We start from the raw sequence: 22302 nt of genomic DNA, 5'->3' as shown, positions 1-22302 counted from the left end.
TGAGGTAATCGAGTATTTGCTTAATGAGGTTATGGTCATCCATAACAAATCAGCTCCCTATCACCCACAAGCAAACGGACAAGCTGAGTATACAAACAAAATTCTTAGCTCGGTATTGACTAAAATGGTTAGTTTAGGAAAGACAAACTGGGAAATGAATCTCCATGCTGTTCTATGGGCTTATCGAGTTTCATTCAAAACAGTTTTAAATGCTACACCCTTTAACCTTGTTTATGGTCTTGATGCCATCCTGTCAATAAAATTTCTATTGCCGACACTAAGGGTAGCAAAGAATCTTGAGTGGACTGGACATGAATTGTCAGAAAGACTTGAAGATCTAGAGAAGCTAGACGAGCAAAGGCTAACTGTTGTAGCTCACATCTATGCACAAAAGCGAAAACAAAAACAGTTTTTTGATTCCCATCTCATCACAAAAATCTTCAAGAAAGGCGACTTAGTTTTAGTCTATTCCCTTAAGCAACACATTCTCAAGTTTAAGAAAAAGGAAAACGAACTGTTTATCATTGAAGATGTATCTCCAAGTGGAGCAGTTAAGTTGTCCACCCTAAATGGTGAACCATTGGCTAATTGGATTAGCGGGTGTCATTTAAAGAAGGACAATTTGCCGTTAACCAATGAATTTCTAGAAAGAATGCATGTAGCCAAGCAAAGAAAGATAAAACGACAGTAAGTTATTGATGAAGCCTAAGAGGAAGCTCGGCTTCGGGTACTCAAAGGGAAAGCTGCTCTCAAGAATCAACAGATACCCATTCCCATCAACACTCTGGAAATAGAGGATGAAAGATGTCGTATCAACAGATGATGAATGGTTAGACGGAATGGACCTGTGCATCAAAGTACAGTTCAACAATCATAGCACGAACACATTGGTCGATACAGGAGCTCGAGTAAATGTAGTCTGTTATTCCACGTACAAGAAAGCAACAAGTCAAGCATTGACGGCAGGAACAACGACTATCAAAGGATGCAACAAGAACTCAATCCAACATTGGGAGTAGTCAACTTGAACGTAATAGTACATGGATGTTCATGTCCTCATCAGTTTGTATGCTTACCAGATAAACACATGAATGAGACAATGATTCTTGGAATTCCCTGGATGCGGACATACAAGGCAGTACCAGATTCGGATACGAATCAACTCAGGTTATCACCTAAAGGTGGACAACTCATTGTTCCAATTGCACCAAGCAAGGAAGAATGGAAAGGCAATTATCAGCAAAGAAAACCACGAAGCAATCAATCTTCTTCATCCTCTCAACAAGAAAATGCTACAACTAGCATGCAAGGAGTCATGCAAATTTGGGTATCAAGGCACAGCTTAAGGATAAGCCGATTCAAATCTGGGTGTTCAAAACATCATTGTTGACAGTACCAAAGGTGCTTCCAACGCTCAAAACACAGAGACGAGCTTCTCCGAGAAAGGAACCTAACATGAAATGGATTTGGAAGAAAAAAGAGCACTGTCTTCTCCACAAACCGTAAAACCAATCAAGCAATGGAGAATTAAGCAATCAAACCAATCAACCACACCAATCTGACCAAGACAAACCAAGCTATCAATGGCGAGTATAAGCTCGACAACAGTCATTATTGTTGCCAAGAGCTCAGGAAATCAACATGCTAAAGCACCCTGATGGCACAATCAAGCAGAGAGCACACACGCTACAAGATTTTCTCTTTTGAAGACAACATCAGAAACCCTTGAGTTAATTACTCAAGACCCAACTCTTGCACTGTATATTAGTTTGAACTACATTGATCTTCAAATCATGGTAGAGCCAACCAAGGCTATGCATAAGACACGATTGTTCAACCCATGCACACAGTTGTCCCGGAGTATGCCATCTAGGAGGGGTGGAAGGACACTAAGTAATTAAGGGCAATGTTTGAAGAGGGAGGAAAAAAATTTGATGTTAACGTGTGATTTTTTGCAAAATTACCTAATAATGCCCTTATAATTTATCAACATGGGAAAATTCACTGATAAAATATCTCCGATGAGTGTAAATAGTGTATATACTATCAAAAAATCATCAAAAAGTAATTATTTTTAATTATTTTGCATCATTTTTCTTGATATTGAGACTTAAAATTGGAGAAATACAACAAAAAATAATAAAGCTGTGTTTTTAAATGGATTTTCTTAATTATTGGATTTTCACTTTTCTTTTTTAGCGTATTTTGTTATTTTCTTTGATTTTTTCAATAAATAGGTCAAAAATTAATAATAAATAGCAAAGGAGCTTAAATGGAAAAACTTAAGACACAATACCTTTTCTTGTAGGACTTGTTATTCGTGTGTGTGCTGCGATGTGGTTTTTTGGTCATTTAAATGCATATGACAAAGTCGTACAATCTCATTTTCTTGAGCATGCACCATGTATTTATGACTTTTTTGGTGATCAAAAAGTCAAGTTGGACAAGCACAAAAAATTTCAATCAAATCGAAAGATGGAAGCGCAAAGTCTTAATTAGGTAGCCAGACCTACTTTTGCAAAATTCTTGCAGAATGAGCTACAGGAATCCGACTGGAATTTTTTTGAGTCTAACATAGATTTTACGGCCTAGTAGGACTAACGGGGGAATCTGTGGAAAAATGGTCCGGGAAGTCCGGGTATAGATATCCCAGGTAGGCTAAAACCACCTCATTTCCACTTGTTATCTTTGGAGAGAGAGCTTTTCGACCTCTTTCGCGCGTCTTTTCCCAAGTCTACAGTCACCTGTTTTCAGCGTCGTTTCACACGAGACATGAGGGGTAAGTTCTTTACTCATCAATGACCCATTTTGTACGGCCGGTAGCTAGTCTAACCCCCTAGAAAAAACCTTAGAATCCGAGCAGTACACGAAGACCTACGACCAAAAACTGACCATAGCGGTCTGTCAGCTCAACCAAATCAGATGGGATTTAAACTGTAGCATGCCCTAACATAATAGAACCTTCTATATCATCAATTGACCATTCGGCAAGGGTCAAGGGGTTCCCAAGTAGAGAGGCTAGGTTTTTGGCAGATGTCAGAATTGGGTTCCGACTCCACAGACAGTTTGCCTACGAGGTTTATATACAATGTATATGATTGGTTTCGTGAAATCAATCGAGCAAAGCCCTCGAAAAGCAGAAAACAACTCGAAGACTACAAAGCGTCAAATTCGACATATGAGGTTAAACTGACTCCAAATGAGCCAGAATTGGATGAGTTGCTTCACGACTATGTTGCGGACAAGTCCAAAGCCTCAAAAGTGACTGACCAACTCAACATGCAGTGTAGTCACAGAAATCAGTGATTTCAGAGTCGACAAAGCACAAAGTGATGCCGACAAGACCAAAATTACCAAATTCAATTTAGGACTTGTTTTAGGTGTATAGAATGTGTTTAGGTCAAAAATTTTAAGTTTTGCAAGAAAAATGTGACTGCTGTAAATAATCGCGATTATTTACTTTTGCACTAATTTGGCTTGAAAGTTGCATCATCACTTGACATATCATTTGTACACACCTAATACATGCCAAAATTCAAGTAAGAGGCAAAATGATCACATATAACTTGGAAAATTGCCAAAAAATGCAAAGAAGTGTTTGCAAGCCAATTTCTGAGTTATGGACCACATTTCTTGATCCAAATCACCTCATATCCCATACACAAGGTCCATACAATGCTTAGAACCAAGTTGTGCCAAAAAATGTTGATTTTGGTAGAAAAGTTAATAATCGTGATCATTTACTTTCATGCCAAAATGGGAGAATTTTGCTATTTTGCCAATATACATCCAAAGTACATGATGTGCTAAGCCCACTAGCCAAGTTTGACAAATTTGGAGCTCAAAATCTCAAATTTCCTTTATATCTACTGTTTCAGAGACCTAAAGCCAAAATCTGGTACCATTTTTATCCTATGCATCCAAATGAGCCCATATTTCACTCAGGGTATCTATTTGGTATATACTTCAAGCCTGTAATGCCAAATTTGCAAAAAGTTGAAATATTTACTCAGCTGTAAATAATCGCGATTATTTACTTTTGACGCAATTTTTTGTTTGGACTTTATAATTTTGTTCCTTACATGTTTTTATGCATCTAGCTTGTTCAAAAATTGATTTGAAGCAAATTGGAGCAAAATTGTCAGCATTTCAAACTGAAGGACCTTTCAGAGAAAAATCTGTCACATCTGCTAACTTTGACACTCTATTCACTGAATAGGAGCCATGCAAGCAGTAGAGAAGGCCAAGAAGAAGCTCAACCAAAAAGAAAAGTTGCAAGAGTTACCAGCATATCAACTAGACCCCGATTCAGTCAAGAATGCAAAAGCGACCTATCTCTCAAAGGAACAGCTTGAAGAGCAGAACACCACAATGTTCACCGGCATATTCAAGAGCGAGGAAAGACACCAGGTACAGCTGCAACTTCTACCCGAAGAAGTATATGATGTCGCTGCAAAGCCCGAAACCAAAGAAGCCAACAGAAGGCTAGGACTTAGAGATTTCTATGAACAAGAGCCGTGTGGAGTGGACTTCCAAAAGGCTTACGAGCTTTTTTCCACGATCAAAGAAGATGGAACTGCGCAGATCTCTGACCCACAAGGGAATAAGGTTGAAGTAGTGACTACCAAGGAGATAGTGGCAGAGGCACTCAGACTGCCAACAGAAGGAATGACAATGAGGGCAAGAGATAGAAAGACGGCCGGAACTTTCACCAAAGAAACCGTCGCGGCTACATTTGCAGACCTCATTCACAAACAGGTGGAAGAGCGCGCAAGGTTGTACCACCAACACTTCCACTTCCTTGCTAAGAGGCCGCCAAGGTATACAATGCTCAATCATGCAGTTGCCACAACCTTTACGCAAGTCCTCAAATCAATGACCAGGCAACCGATTGACCACGCACAATATGTTTTGTCCACATTGAAAGGGAAAAAGAAAGAAGGAAAAATCACATATCTGGGTGCACCAGAGGTTTTAACCAGGATTGCTCACCATGCCATCGGCACGGCCAACAACTTGCCACCTTCACCAGCAAATGAAGCCAGAGAACCTGAACCCAATAAGGAGACATAGCCTGAACAGAGTGAGGCAGTTGAAACTGCAAGATAGGCAGCTGAGTCTACAGAAGAGCAATAAAAAGAACACAAGGAAGAACCAGAAAGGGCAGCCAGTCCTTCACCAGTAGAGGACAACAAGTTTGAGCAACCCATAGAACAAGAGGCCAAGGAAACACCCTCTACCTCAACACAGCCAGAGAAGGCTGAGGCATCCACGAAGCCTCAAGATGACAAAACAAAAAAGGATCAGCCACAGCCACAGCCACAAGGCAACAACAAACAGCCGCCATGACGCCACCCAAGGACACACAAGAAGCTGCAGAAATATCAAGTTAGCTGGCACAAAACGAAGACCGACAATCAAACGACGAGGTCATCCTGCAAGTGAATGAATATGCTAAGCAAATGAAGAACATGTCTGAACGACTTCGCTCAGTAGCACTAGGTCGTAGCACAAGGGCCAAGGAATTAGAGATGGTGATTGACGCACTCCAAGGGGAGCTAGATGACCGAATCAACGTCATCACCGATCTACAAAGGCAAGTGCAGGAGTTGAAAGCGGAAGCTGAACAACATCATCTTGCAAGGAATAAGCAGAAGAAAGAAATGGAGGAGCTTGGTGAGTTGCTTACAAAATTGTCAGATGCATGTAAAGCAAAAGATGAGCAACCGACAGAAGTTACAAATGAACTTCTAACTACAACCCTCTCATTTCAAAAAATTCAGGTACAGTTAGATGTGGCAAATGCTTCCTACAGTACTCACAACAAAGAATAAATGATCAAGCAATATTCTTGGGGCAAATACAAGAGAATCCAGCCATGGTCTGGATCAAAGGAACAGACGAGGGCTACAAGGCATTAGAGAAGAAGAATGAAGACCTCGAGCAGGAGCTAAAATTGGAGCAGTCTCAGCACAAAGACCTGGCTTTAATGCGGGTCCAAAGAGAAGACGGGCTGTTGAAGGAAATAGCTGAACTCAAAAGAGTTAGCCATCTACTGTGAGAGATAGACGACTGGAAACACAAGAAGAGGGAGGCACTTCAGAGCAACCTCAAATAGAAATCCCCTGAGTTTCATTCGTTGAGATGGAGACTCAACCAACTGAAGAGCTAGGTGGCGAGGAGGAGTTTCAAGTACACATTATAGAATCAGACACATTGCCAATGGTCTAGCTCTCAAAGGTTGAGGAAGATGCACTGAAGGAGAAAGTTACACAAGAGGTAGATGAGCAGTGGAAGGCAGCAATGGATTGGGAGCTGAGAGTACTTCATTCCGTCAATGTCACACAACTCACTCCCAATCAAATCAATGCGCAATGGCACCAACAATACCTGCCCTATCCTCTGATTAAAGTGAAGCTGCTACAAGTGAAAGAAAGGCTTTACACTGACATGCAAGTTGAGGATGCAGATCAAGACCACCTGAAGTGGAGGCTAAGCTGGTTGAACAAGAATCCAAGGTACTTGATTCTGTTCACAAGAGCACCTGTGGTTGAAAAGGACCCAACTTTCTGTCCTGTACCACGAGTAAGGACTTGGCAAGTACACGAGGCACTCCTAAAGAAGATGCCAACTTGGTTGAATTACCCAAGATTGCCTGCTCCAGACAAGGGACCACCGACAGAGGAGCACATGGTGAAAACCCTAACGAGCACCATGTCCTTCTTCATAAGTCTCCCAGATTTATCATGTGCAATGTTATACAAAATCTATTGAATGCTGCTCACTTGCATCGAAGTCTTCCACGATCCAGAGCAAGCAGGCACCCCGTGGATATCATTCCTCGAGGGCAACAAAGGGTTGTGCTATGATCTCAGTGGGCAACCTTCCGAAGAAGTCCTCTATGGCTTCTACGCCAGATGCATGTTTTTACCATCTCACAATATGCTGGCATTCGAGAAAGCGTTCTACATAGGGTTCTTCCCTTGGTGAATGAAAATATTTGGGCCAGTGATCAGCAACCTGACATCACGCTTTGTAGGCTACTCAGCAGTGGAGCTGAAGAACAAAGTCACCATGCAGTTTTTGCAAGTGCACGATAAAGAGAGAAAGATCAGATACCAAAAGGCACTCAATGCGCTTAAAGACTGCCTCGCCAGCCGTCAACCCGAAGACTACTTCAGCCCATAAACCTGTGTTAGGGGACAACACATGCGAGGAGGGCGGAAATGTTAGCAGCAAGCTAACATGGACACCACGGATACCATTTTTTGGAGCTCTCATTGTAAAAACACTTATTACTTGATAAATCGAGAATATTGTAACTCCTATTTTTTTGGATAAACCTTGTAATTGATGAGCCGGGGCTACAAGCTTCCAGATTGTATCAACTTGTCATTGCCTATCTTTAGTTAGAGCTCCCAGATAATTAGTTTTGACCATCAAAAACCTTGGCTAAGGTATAAAAGCCAATTTTTGTAAGTTATTGTTAAGTTTTGGATAATGAAATACACAGCGTGAGCTAACAGCTCTCACTTCTCTCCTTCTCGCGCTTTCTACTCCCTCCCCGGTTGTCACATTGCAGTCACGTTTGTTGCATTGCAACCACAGGTAAGAGCTCTATGCATTGACGTAAACACATCACAGTATTTCATAGCTTTTGGCATTGCCGACCTACGATCTAATTTAATCATAAGTAGGAATTTACACTTCAAAATAAAAAACTAAGCATAGGGCGGGGTATTGGGGTAGCATTGAGAAGCATTTAGATGCATTCTGGGTCGAAAACAACTAGGTCAAAAATCCACTGCTGTTAATAATTGCGATTTTGACACTTGACCTAAAGTGGGGTTTGAGACCATAAGCATGTGTGCTTAGGTCTTATAAACATGTGTGCTTAGGTCTTATAAACATGTCCTAGAAGTTTCATAACATTTCGATGTCATTTGATGGTGTAACGGATGTGATTTGTTTGCCGATGAACGAAGCTTTTGGTGATTTCAGTCACTTGAGTGTAGCTTGAGTTAGATGTGAGTTGTTAGTTGTTTTTCGAGAGATTGACAACCTCTTGTAGCCTCTATGCACTAGTCGAGTCAGTTCTGTCCCATGGATTGACAATTTAATCATGGTTCTCGCTAAAACTGCAATAAGATAGGATAGTGAGGTTAGACACGTGTCCCACAAAGATCTTTTCCACCAATGAGTATACCCGTGACCTACAAGAATTTTTTCAAAAGATTAAGGAGGCTATATCTATCTCTCAACAAAGGCAAAAAGCCGCTGCCTGCTGACAAGCATAGAAGGGCCTTAATGTTTAAAGAAAACGATTGGGTCTTACTCAAGTTTTCTAAAGCTCGATTAAGGCAAAGGACGGGCAAAAATCCTACGGGCCATCAAAAGTATTATGCTAAGCTAGCAAAAAGATACTATGGTCCTTTCCAAATCTTGAAGCCCATCAATGAGACGGCTTGCCAACTCAAGTTGCCCAACCAACCATTGGCTCATACACAATGCTTTTCATGTGAGCCTACTCAAGCCCTACAAAGGAGATCCACCTAGTGAACCAATCATTGAAGACCCTCCCAAAGTTGAAGACCAAGAAGAGGTGCTGCAACCCGAAGCTATCCTTCGGCATGAAGACAAGGTACTACGACATGCTAATATTATCCTCTAGTATCTTATTAAGTTCAAAATTATCCTTTTGAAGATGCTAGATGGATGCAAGGAATACAACTTAAGGATAGTATAAACCTTGTCAATGCTTACAATGCTACATTAGAGTAAGCAAATGTACAATTTTTTTTAAAATGACCCATGTTTTTGTCTTATAAGACTAGTTCTCTTTTTAATTGTGCACAAATTTAAATAGTATGCAAGCTTAGAATCATGTTTGTGATGACGATGTCTCTCAAAAACCAAGTAGAATTTGTTACTCTACTTTGGGAGAATGAAATGGACTAAAGAGCAGACATGCTTGCGACAACTATGTCTCCCAACCACCAAATGGATTAGTCATCCATCTTGGAAAGATGTCGTAGGATAAAAAGGGATCCTCTACCCGCTAAGTAAGATTGACTAATGACTAAGGCTTTATCTCTTCTACCTCATAGTCGAAAACGACTATAATTTCAAGAGAGAGGTAATGTCATAAAATCTAATATCTAACCAACCCAAATGATTTTCTCATATTAAACTGATCACTTAATGTGGGAGAATAAACGGGAACAAGGGTTAAGATATAGACATGTGCTTATGGATCTATCTTAACACGGGGCCAATGGTAAAGGGGTCCAAATGAGAGACGGTCTATCAAAGAGCAAGGCTACCAATGGAGCTTAGAAGACCTTAGGGTTAGCTTCATTGAAGACCTCCAATAGTTAGTGTAAAAGTCCTTTGACCTTAGGTAAGCTTGAGGTGGGAACCCGGCCCAAGCTTGAGGTGCTTGAGGTGGGAACCCGGACTAAGCTTAAGGTGCTTGAGGTGCTTGAGATTGCTTGATGACTGAGATGCTTGAGGTGCTTGTCATGCTTGATGACTAAGGTGCTTGAGGTGCTTGATGATTGAGGTGCTTGATGATTGAGATGCTTGAGGTGCTTGACATGCTTGAGATACTAGGGTTGTACTTGAGGTGAGAACACAACCCAAGCTTGAAGTGCTCAAGGGCCAAGCTTGTGGTGGGAACTGGACCTAAGCTTGAGGGGCTTGAGGTGTTAAAAGTCAAAGATCTAATCCCTACAAGGAGGGGGCATGAGAGAGAACAAACACACACACACTCACACAAGGCATGCCTAGTACAAAGAAAGCAAAGGGGACACTTGTCAAGTTCCTCCTCCTGTTGCCCTCATGGTGTGCCTGAAGTCTATTGGTTGGTCACCCAAGGGGTCCAATGATAATTTAGGAGATTTAATTAATTGTCTTTGCATTTGTTAAGTCCTCTCTCTCAAAGGGGAAAGGGAAACACTTGTCCCAAGGCTACCCTTATTGCTTGTAATGCCTCCTGCTTGTGATTGGCTAGGCCTGGAGGGGTCCAATGAGCTTCAAGCATGAGCTACAAGGGGGGTCGACCAAAGCAAGCTAGGGGGTTGCTTAGGAGTATCTCTCCCACACACACTCACACACACTCTCATTATGCAAGGTGCAAAGTGCAAGAGCTCCCTCTCCTTCTCCAAGAAAGTAGAAGTTGAGAGCCTACACCAAGGCTCTTGGCTATGGATTGCAAATCCAACCAAGAGCCATGCTTCAATGCTTAAGCTTGCCATCTTATCCATCTTCATTACTATGCTATTATGTATGCTAGCAAGAAGAGTTATGATAAGTGAGGAACTAATTCTTTCTCCTATGAAATGTTTCTTCTTCCTCTTTCCTACCCTCATTCCCTGCTAGCTCTCTCCACCTTCAAAGGTGTTTGAGGTCTTGGAACTGAGGCTTGGGATAGTTAAATCTTTATTCAAAGTTTATGTTATGCTTGTGATGCATGAAGCTTTCCATCTTCATTGCATCACCTAGGTCACAAGGAACACAAAGATTGTAATTGTAACAAGTTTCTCTTAATGGGAGAAATCATAATACAAATGCCTATTGGAGGGGGGACCGGCTCCACATAAATCCGGTCCTCAACTGTTGTCATTCTCTCTCTTGCAAAAGTATTGTTCATGCCAAGTTAACTAATTGCTATGCCTATGTTGTCATCTTCAGTTATATTCACCCGCTATGCTCCCAAAGTAATTTCTCAAAAGTACTCTCGTTAATTTCCGCTACTCTCAAGTTAAGAGGCCAATTCTATTACAAGAGAAGATAATACCCATAGTGGACCTTCAATTCCATCATAAGGCAAAATCAATAGATGAGGTACCTGGTGTAGTAACCTCTAGCCCTTCTCGTGGAACATGTAGCTATGCATAACCATGTTACTTGCATCAAGAAAAGGCATTGCACGACTTGAAAAAACCCTTGGTTTTATCTTGTCCAAGACCCCTTGTTCTTGGCTTGGCTTGGCAACATAAAACCCTTGGTCAGATTCCAAAAGTATAATACTTAAGCCACTAGTAGGTAGATGGGTACCAACACAGACTACCTGTTACCAATGGTAAGCCGATTGGTATAATGAGATTATCTACTACCCCTTGTCAGTTTTGAGAACTTCTTTCTTTGAAAGCACAAGTTTAAGTGTTCAATAAGTGACTATCAACACTTACTGAGTGATTTCTCATTCAACATGTTGGGTTGTACCTAAAACATGGTGCTCTTACAAACACAATCAAATCTATAGACAAAGTAATACATCCTCTCACGTTGAAATCTTATTCACAATTGCATTAAAACAATCACATCTCTCCATTGAAAGAAGAGAAATATTCTCAAAACCCAAAAGAAAAGAGTCATACTAGGTATTCCTTGTTTTTTGTTTAAGATATGCTTTGCATAGAGTTAAGAGAGATGCCTTACCAACATAACTCAATCATGAATATGTGGGTGCAACTCCTCAGAGCTATAACGAAAACAAAAGTTTGCCTACCTTGAGGCTCTTCTAGGAGAGTATGCTATCACATGAAGTAGTCTCTTGATAGCTAGGCCATGTTTGTCAACTATAGAAGAACTTATAATCTCTAACCTTTGTAGCACATGTGCAACTCAAGGTATGTCCTTGACATAATATCTAGTGTCATGGCAAAAGCATGAAAGTTGTTTGCATGGAATGAAGTCCAACTGATTGGCATGCCTTGCATGTAGCTCGTAAAAATTAGATTGATAAGTCCTTGGCTACCATTATGGCCTCAATGGTTTTAGCCAATACTCTTAAGTGCCTTGCACTATCTAGAACTAGCATTAATACAACACAATTCGAGCTTGTTGTACAAAAAATGTGAAGTCGTATCCCCATGATGCGAATTCCTCAACCCTTGGTGCCTTGTCATTGATCCTAGCTCAACAAGCAGGCATGGGGTAGAAGCCTTGCTTCCCATTACGACCTTCAAACCACCTTTATTTGCAGCTTATGTGGAGATTTTCCAAGATTTTCACCCACCTCACAATGTAGTAAGCAAGTGCCAACTCCAATTGGATTGACCGTCTACATATATTTTCTTGTTGCATGGTGTTGACGCTTAATTTCTCTTTGGGAACTCTTAATATGTCTTTTGTAAGCTCCTTGGGTTGGTTCATGTGGTCACCCATCGGATAACGGGTCAGATACACTTACAAAGCCCCCCCAATTTTGTATGTTGATAGCATATTTCAAACTACTATGCCATAGTCATAAAATAGAAAGCCTTGCTTTAGATAATTGGAAGCTACTATGCCATAGTAGTCATGAACTAGAAAGCTTTGCTTCAATTAATGACATCTTAAAAATAAAATTGTGTTGAGCTTCTGTGCTCAAAATCATTTTAATTCTTCATTATACGAATTCACATGCTATGCATGATAAAACTATCAAGGGCCAAGCAATGAGAGCCATACCATAAGAAAACTCAGAATTGCAAAGAAAATGCAAAAAATGCAACATAATTGTTACGTAATTTGTAGCCAAGCTAATAAAAAACTTGTCTTCTATTTATCTTGGTCATTAAGTTTAGCAAAATGTCACCTTGGAGTCTAATGGAGCCTTGCTCCATTGTTGTAACAATAGACAATACTTGGCAAAGCTTCTGCTGGTTCTCCCAAGCATGTCAATTTGTGCCATTTTGAGTGGCTGCATAAGAACTCAACAAATCCCTTGAAAGGCCATTAGCATCACCAAGTAAATTGAATGCTTTTAGCATCCCCAAGTAATTTTAATCGCCTTAATTGATTGTGGTTACATGTTGCCCAAAATTTGCATGAGATCAAAGCCTTGTTGTACACAAGCAAGTGATGCATGCTATGCTTAAATTGAATGCTATATTAGCATCACCAAGTAATTTTAATTTGCTTAATTGATTGTGGTTACATGCCCCAAAATTTGCATGAGATCAAAGCCTTGTTGTACACAAGCAAGTGATGCATGCTATGCTTGAATTTGAGAGAATTCTACAAAACTTAAAAACTTAGAATTTTAAAACTATAAATGTAACTTGCTTTACCAACTAGAATGGCTCTGATTCATGTTGAATTGAAAACATCAACCATCCTTGTATAGTAAGTTAGATGGAAAATTAGGTGCTCCAAAACTCAAGGAATAATCCTTTTATGTTATGGAATCCACCTATACAATCTAAATTGCCTTTTGACTTCATTAAATCCATGAAAAAAACCATGAAAGTGCAACATTTGCCCAAAATTAGGATTCATAAATTCTTGTAATTAGGTCATAGCTTTTAATTTGAACATTTGTCTCTCTTTCGAAGCATGGAAACATGTTGAGAACTACAAAGGCTAATTCTCTACAATGCTAGATCTCACAAATAGAAGTTTTATGGTGGAGAAGTTGGTAAACTTTGAAAAAAGACAAAAAAATAGGTCACATTTTTTCACACAGTCTAAGTTGAGAAATGATTTGCAAGAGTAAGATTAATGGTGAATTGATCTACCAAACAAAAAAATAGTATTTTAAAGCTCATAAGCCAGATTTGTGGATATATAGCACTAAAATATATATTTTAAAACTCAAATAATTCAAGAAAAATGATCACTTAACAAGACATAAAATTGTCCCATTACCAACCTAGTGTTAAGGAGATTATATGGACTAATATTACCTGGTGTATATAATGGAGTCAAAATAAAACTTTACTATATAGCACCAAAAGAACTCCCAACACAACCAAGTGTGTTATTAGATGCATCAAACTCAGAAACTAATGTCATGAATTTATTCCTAATAGGATCTGAGACGAGGAAAGACAATAGGCATTTGGAACTCATCAGACATGGGATTCAAAGAAATCATTTAAAGAGGTCATCAATATCTAAAGCAACTAGAGCACTAGAACTTGAAATGGCTGGGGACAAACTGGCAAAGCATTAAAAGCCAATTTTTTTGGGAATCAAGATGATAATGATTACAAGGAGTGGTGAATGAATGAGTGACATGTTCATAATAGTTTTTGTTTCCCTAAGGTGCCAGAGGAGTGGGACATTCATGGCCCAAATTTGAGTAACCATGCAACGAGTGCAAGACACTAGCGTCACTTCATCTCCTCATGCACAAACAGAACCTTTTGCATAAGAGCGTTCACCTACAATCGACACGTGCGTAAGCAATCCTACCCATGCTTGGTTCACATTACCAAGCTCTTCTACTGAGTTTTCATTCTTGATGTAGGGAATTTCTTAGAACTCAGACCCCACTCGGACATGGATAAACAAAGGTGCTACATCTTCCAAAGCGGTGCAGACTGCTTTAGAAGAATATCAACAGGAATTGAAAGAGATAACACACAAGATAGCAAAAGAACAACTACAAATAGCAATTTCATATCAAGCTATAGGAAAATATGTCTTTAAGGACAATGAGAAGAAATTGCTCCAATATCAGGGCACGACGATTCTAATAGAGGCAACAAAACTTCCAATTGACATGGCTGCATAGAGCAAGTAGTAGACACATTCAATGCTAACACAACCGCAATAACAATCAATGAAATATCACTCTAGTTATTGCTACAACAATCTCGCATAGCTTCAAATTACCCTTTGATCAGAAAGCCAAACTTTGCGTAATTGATGAGATCAATAGTTTCCTAAATGAGACACCTAACTCAAGAAGAAGAGGAAATTAGGGGGCCAAGGAATTCTAGTGTTAGCATTGGAACAAAAGGCATCTTACAAATTTGCAACCAAAGCCATAAGTCTAAAGAATAGCCCCACATATGTGTCGACAAAACTCTTCAACATGCTATTGGGGCCAGAGCCCTAAACAGTAAATGCCCAATCACCCTAAGCTCTATTCTATATCACAATGTAGTGACCTCCGGAAGGGGGGAGGAGGATTCACTATGTATAAATTGTGTATATCATGTGCGTTCAAGGACTATTTTTAAAACCCTTTATCTGTGAATTTTTGAAAATTTAAATTAAATACACCCTTTAGCTATTCAATCTGTAATTTTTTTCCCCAGTTTTATTTTATGGTACCATTTGTATGTGAAAATGTGAGAAAAAATGAAATTTAATAACGCTTTTTGCTGCACTCATGTGATAGTCACATAATTATTAAGTGCCCCCCCCCCCCCCCGGCCCTGAGGTAGTGGTGCAGATAGCCAAAGTGAAAACTCAACACCTGTTCAAAGCATAGTACATATATCAATACTTTTACTGGATTACCTGTTTACCAGATCATGCGCATGTAAAAACTGTCACTCAGAGACTAGCAGGACCAGAAGCTAAAAAAGGCCAGACATTGTCTTTAGCAACATGAAGAAAATAAACTGAACTAGCAACACAATTGACCAAGAAGCACGATTTGGACAAGAGTGCAAGAGAGGATTCTAACAAGCCTTCTAATAAACCCTAGTTGACAAAAGAATATTGGGACCAACTAACTGCCAAGACCAAGAAACGAACAGAAGCATCTGTAGAGAAAAAGTCTAAAGTAACCAATGCACACATTGAGGAACACTAGTAGCCACAACCATAGTACTACCAGGTACTACCTGAGAGACTGCTATTGATCTTCTAGAAAAGCCCAACCCAAACAACTGACACGCCACCATTGACATAAGACAAGCAACATTATTTATCACAATGGTGGTTCAAAGGGCACCAGACCAACTACACTCCTTCAAAAGTAACCATTGATGGGTGATCTAATCATAAACACGGGCAAGACAAATAACGATGCCATACAACATCCCAATAGTCAGATATAAAATTGAATTAGCAAATTCCATTACAAATGGCTGTATAGCCACGATACAAACTTGATAGAACACCATTGGTAATGATGTGGGGCAAATGATGGAGGCTCATTCCAAAATTCAAAACCTTGATATAGCTTTCCTCTAACAATAGCTAGAACACGAGACAATCAATGCAAACATGTATAGAACAAGGAGTGCCTTGGAACTGCATCAATGACATGATGTTCTCAAAGTCAAAGAGATTTTGAATGAAGAAGAAGTTGAAAGAGAACAACATACCAAGACTATTAAAGAGTTGCAATAACAAACAAAACATATGAAGATGATCAACTCCGACCTCGATGCTGAGAAATGAAAACTCAGTAAAGAGTTCCAAGAACATAAGTCTATGATGGAGCAAAAACAAGGTGCCAATGATAGTTTAAAGGAGGTACATAATGTGATGAAACAATCTATTATGGACAAATATGTCTACCAATCTTTGGTAGACATTACTGATTCTGAATACAACCTCACCCTGAAACTAGAAGATCTGAAAAATCTAGTAACAAACATGAAAGAAGACTTGACGAATAAAAGCATCAGATATACAATACAAGTGACTTAGCCAATCAGGCACTATTGAAACATATCAAAGCAAGCCAAGACGAAGATGATGAAGAGGATGACGAGCAAGAAGATGATACCATAGAGGGTATAACCCAAATTCAAAGAAAGATGATAATGAAAATGATGATGACCCTGCATATGCTCCAAGCCTGAGACAAGAGAGGGCCAGGAAAGAGAAGTAGTTCCAAATCTAAACCTACCTACATGATGACGATGCCTATTTGGATCTAGAGAGGTATCAGATGTTGTTTGTTAGTGCCAAGAGGATGGTACAACAGTGGCAGGCTATGAAATACCATGAGCATCAACTTTGTTAATTGTCTCTACATCCCAATGTAGTCTAGGTACTTGATTTGAGTATATACATAAGATGACATTGCAGTGAACCCTCAAACACAAAAGCTTACAAAACGATTAATATACAAAGTTGGGGAATTCAATTAGAAGTTTTGCTAGATAATAGGCTGTTGTCAAAGGGTTCCTATTCAAGTTACAAATTGCTAGAAAAATTCTAAACCATTGAGTAGCTGCATTACTAGAAAACAATGCGTCTAGTAGGGGAGGAGGGAAGGATTTCACCAGAATGATGATTAGAGAATAAGAGCCAACTTTGAAAAGTTTATTCAATTTTAATCAGAGTCCTCATAAAAATGATGCATCATGAGAGCACCAGATTGTACTAAACTATACTAAAGCTATGCTAAACCCTCCAGTCCTTATGTATGCTCTACCAATGAAAGAGAATGAACTACCCAAGTTACTTTCCAGCTTTATACTTGTCTACAATGAACTTGCACACCAAATGCCAGAAAGTAGACCAGATCAAGGAGTGGTATGAGCAGAGCAAGGCCTTATGGGTGGCCTGGAAGTCTGTACTCACATTGATACTGAACAAAAAAGTATACATGCAGAGGTCACGAATGACCTCATCAATTTTAAAGGAATGATGGATCAATGGAAATATGAGATTAGCCTTTTGATTAAATATACAAATGAGTTGTTGCAATTGTTAGTTGTTGAAGCTTCAAAAATTTCTAAAAAATAACTAGCCAACAAAGCCAAATAAGAATCTCAATTCAGAGAAATGATTGAGTTCCTCTTCAAAGCTCGGATTAATGCTAATCAACAAGATCCAATTGGGTGGATACAAATGACATCCATCTGCCATAAGTTGGCTAGGGCCATGCTAAAAAAGGCAAGAAGACTCTTTATGACTCCGACACAAAGACGTCTTGGCATACACTAACACCTTACAAGGTGAAGATGCTCAATGAAAGGAGGAAGCAACTAAAGCTAGATGCAATTTTTAGAATTACCCATAAGGAGAACACAACCTCTAATAGTCCCCAATAGCAAGTGAACCACAAAACTGCCACAATGACTTCAAGTGCAGAGGCCTAAGACGAAGAAGATCCCAGACAAACCAAAGTCAAGCAGAAGAAGTGACATGGGAAATTTTGTACATGATAAAATTCAAGAAAGGGGAGGAGGATATAGAAGGTGGAAACCAGCTCTAGGAATGCCAAGGGAATGCCTTGCGTGGAGGTATACTTGGGCAAGTTACCTGGCGGAGTCTTTCATGTCATTCAAAGTCTTTCATTCCATTTCAATTGTTTGTTTGAATTCTCAATACTTGGTCTTAGTCCATGTCATCCAAAGTTTCATTCCATTGCACTTCTTTGTTTGAATTCTCAATATTTGGTCTTTTGAAGTTTGATTCTGCTCATCTGGTTTGACATCAGATGTGTCATTTGTTGATTTTGAATCTCTAACTCTGGAATAGCTGCCAAGTGACCAACTCATTCCAATGCATTTAGGTCTTATTGAGGGTGGCTTTATGCATGGTTCTAATTTGAGGACGAAGTATGGTGTGGATCCAATCTTGGAATATTATTCGTGCATGATTCATCTTAGGGTCTTGAAGCATGAAGAGGTGATATGTCATCTTGGCTATGGGAAAAATCATCCTTGCTTTCTTGAACTTGTGTTTCACTAGAGATTTTTGAAAGCAGCGGCGAGCTAAGCAGAATAAACTAATTCCCCTAATTTTCTTATGTTTGATGTTCATGGGTCCTCCTCAATAAGTGTGGATTCAAGCAAACAAAGAACAAGGTCACCGCAAAAAAGAGCAATATTGGAAACACCAAGGCCGTGCTTGACAACGGTGAGGACTTGAACAATTACAAGGAGAAAGAAAATAAAGTTCCTTTCTCGTTGAGAAGGGACTCTACCTCAATCCTACAAAGCCTCAAGAGCAAGCTATGGGCAATACAAAAGGTACACTTATAATCTTGTTTTCAATTCTATGCATGTAATCTTAAAAATTCGTAAATCAATTTACCGCATCTCTCATTAAAGTAATCAGTTCACATCATCTATGTTTAAAAGCTTGTAGATGAAGATGACAAGGACTCCAAGGAGTGAGCTCAGTTTCTGCAATGTCCAACGAGTGGACACAAGGAGAGTAAGCCAAAGCATGTCATCCATATCATCAAGAATTTCACAACTTTGTGTGAAATTAAAGGTAATGAATTTTTCTTTTTGAAACTAGGGTATTTCTATAAGAAAGTCCCTCTAACGCTCGAGGCAAAGCATAAGTGTCCTGACTCCCCCTCCAACATTGGAAGACATAAAAGTGGGGTTTTTTTTTTTTTGGGGGGGGGGGGGGGGGGGACACATTCCTTACGGTACAATTAACAATATAGAGAGCGGTGCCAACTCCACACCATACGAGCATGCTCTTTTCTTCTTCTTAGTTTTTTTGACATAAGCATTTAGGTGCATGAAATGCATCTCTCTACAATTTTTAGAGATTATCATGTATAACTTCTTCTCCTTCACACATCGTTTAATTTCAAATTTTAATCATGTGGCGAGGTTGTAGAGCTTCCAAAAAAAGCTTCTAGGAGAGATGCTACAAAGATTTGAAAACAAGCTATGATAGGAGGTGAAAGTTACAGTACTGTTTTGCAATTTGGATTCTTACCATATGCACATTGAAGCAATCAAGGCAAACTAGTTTATCTTCTATCTAGAGTCCAGAGAAATAAAAATAAACGGTGCTACATGAATGAATAGAGAGTGCATCCACGTGTTGGCTAGTGGGAGAAAGTCGTGGGATCCACGACAAGGGTTATGTAACCCTAATTGGGTGCTGGGTGCCCCCACACGGAGTAATGGTAACTTTTGAATGGCTTTGATTGATTTGACGGATTTGTCACTCTCACACGCATGTGAAGGGAGTGTAACCTTTGCATTTTCCAAGTGAACCTCTTTGAGATGTAGTTATTTAAGGGGAAGAGGGTAACTCAAAACAGTTACCCCCTCTTCTTGTGCGCCTCCTCATGGTGCCTTGTTCATGAAGGGGCCTCCCGAAGAAAGGTTGATAGTTACCCCCTCCTGTCAAATAACTTTACTTCAAAGCGAGAAAGTTAGCATTACCCCCTCCCCTCCTTGTGTGTGTCCTTTAGAGAAATTCCATCAAACCAATCCCATCATGTATACAGGGACTACAATTCAAGTTATAAGTGCCTGGTCAATATCATGGCTACAATCACCAAGATCATGTATCATGTACCCATCCAAATTCCAATAGGCTATATCGCGCGCGCGGACGGTGACACAGGCGTACAAATAAAATGCTCCCCAAGTCCCACGGAGGTAGCCAAATATTGAAAGTTGAAACCAGCCAGGCTGCCAGGCACTGGGAATTATAGAATGGTGCTCCGACGCAATGATTACATGGGCCTCCCTCCCCCTCTAGGCGCTCCCTCTCTCTCTCTCTCTCTCTCGCGCACTCGCGCGCGCGCGCGCGCACACACACAGTGTCACGCACATGAGCTTTCTATAAAAGTGAGCAATGGCATGAATGATTCATTTCCAAAATTGTAGGGTGCAGGGAAAGGAACAGGGCTACCACTATCCACACAACTTCTACTCCTACAGACACTGTATGTGTGTGTGTGTGTGTGTGTGTGTGTGTGAGAGAGAGAGAGAGAGAGAGAGAGAGAGAGAGAGAGAGAGACTGTGTGTGTGTGTGTGTGTGTGTGAGAGAGAGAGAGAGAGAGAGAGAGAGAGATGCCGGCAGAGGAGGGGAGCTTACGTGGTAGATCTGCATCGACAGGAGGCGCTGTAAAGCTTAAGATCATCCTTCTCGGAGACAGCGGGTAAGTGGGCCGGCCAGCCTACGACTTTCATTTTAAATTTACTCATTTCTTTCTCAATGCGTCATGTTTTTCCCCCTTTTTTTTGGGGGGTGGGGGAAACATCGGCTGTAACGAATGTTGAGATGATCCTGCAGGGTTGGAAAAACGTCCATCATCACTCAGTAAAGCCTCCTCCTCTGATTAATTTAACATCATATTTCATCATGTGCATCTGAAAATGCCTTTGAGGCTGATATTGAAAATCTGTGTGTGTGTGTGTGTGAGAGAGAGAGAGAGAGAGAGAGCGCTTGCGCGCAAATGCTTAAAAGGCTTGCAACTTATTTCAGATATGTGTACAAGAGATTTCCCCCGACCAAACCACCAGATTATCTAGAAGTCCTCGAGAGAGAAGTCAACGATAAATCTGCCATCTTGCAGGTTACATTTTCACCTCTATGTGCTCTCTCTCTCTCTCTCTCTAATCATCATGTGATGGAGCTGCCAGATTGATAAATAGGAAGTGTTTGTGGTGGCATCAGATTTTAGATACAAGTGGACAAAGTCTTGACGCCAGCCGCTTCAACGATGTGAAGGGGTGCATGTTAGTCTACGACGTCAACGATGATGCCTCCTTAAAGAGCTTGAAGAATTGGCGTAATGAGTTCAATTGCAGGGTACTTTGTTCCTGCCTCCCCAGCTGTGAGAGAGAGAGAGAGAGAGAGAGAGAGAGAGTAGGCATGGCGCAATTGCTAAAACGTACAAATTAGTGCTACATACATGGGAAGTTAATAATGGCAAGCCTTTTTTTTTTGCCACGCCGACTGGGATTCCGGGAGCTGAGTGACACACGTCAACAGCTCTGGCATTTTGGTGTGTGAGAGTCTCACAAAGGGGGGGAGCTGAAGTTCCGGGAACCTTCACATATCGTAACGGCAAAGCACATGCACGCACTCTCTCTCTCTCTCTCTCTCTCTCTCATCATCTTGGTAGAAACCCTTTTCCAGTGCAGATAAAGAAATGTAATTAGCTGTAGTCCACGTTCCAACCAATATCGTCCTCCTAGGGGACCCTCTATGCTCCAGGTCCCAAGATCTTGCACCTTTTGTGCTCCTCCCAGATTTTGATTTGATTTGCGTCAACGTTGTGCATGCACAGATAGCTCCAACACAACGTGCCAGACGGAAGCTCGGCATCCAAGATTTGATGCTGGGGAATCTTCCCTTGTTGGCTGCCAATATTGAGTAGGTCTCCAGCTGCAGCTTAGCCAACGAATGGAAGAGCAAAGCACAGAGTTGATTGGATGGCAGGTAGCTGTCGCAGTTGCCGGGGGAGGTGGGGTGTGGGCTACAACAGCTAGCCAGCCACTCCGTCGGCCAAAAAGGTCATGGGACATGTAGGCTCTCGCCCCTGTAGGATTCGCTTTGGCTGGTTGGTTGCACTTGTTGTGCTCATGCTAAGAGCCTCTTGATGAGGCTTGACCTGCTTGCTAGAGAGAGAGAGAGAGAGAGAGAGAGAGAGAGAGAGAGAGAGTGTGGAAAGATCCTCTAGTTGGAAAGATCCTCCCTTGAGTCTTTCTTGTGAATTGATTTGACCACACCGGAAGGGGAAATAGCTTGTATAGCCATGGCAAAATCATCAAATAATGTGTCAAAAATTATCGGTACAGGCAACACCATCTATCCTAGGAGTATTGCCAAACTTTAACTTTCCAAGAGTTTCTCTTATCTCCCCTTCTTTAAGGGGTTGATCCTCAACAATTTATCCAAGTGAAG

General features: G+C 40.5%; 1 protein-coding gene across 1 annotated transcript; it reads left to right on the top strand.

Moving 5' to 3' along the window:
• Positions 1 to 20334: 20334 nt before the first annotated feature.
• On the top strand, positions 20335 to 21775 carry LOC147449887 (GTP-binding protein yptV5-like). Its single transcript, XM_086521645.1, has 4 exons — positions 20335 to 20551; positions 20878 to 20968; positions 21070 to 21204; positions 21686 to 21775. Exons 1-4 carry the CDS (start codon positions 20463 to 20465, stop codon positions 21773 to 21775), a joined length of 405 nt encoding a protein of 134 aa, XP_086377771.1. The 5' UTR covers positions 20335 to 20462.
• The last annotated feature ends 527 nt before the right edge of the window (positions 21776 to 22302 follow it).

Source organism: Adiantum capillus-veneris, chromosome 10 (assembly GCF_014529385.1).
Source record: "Adiantum capillus-veneris isolate H3 chromosome 10, ASM1452938v2, whole genome shotgun sequence".
Lineage (NCBI taxonomy): Eukaryota > Viridiplantae > Streptophyta > Polypodiopsida > Polypodiales > Pteridaceae > Adiantum > Adiantum capillus-veneris.
Note: the sequence above shows the minus strand (reverse complement) of the source record. Positions and strands in the feature narration are given on the sequence as shown.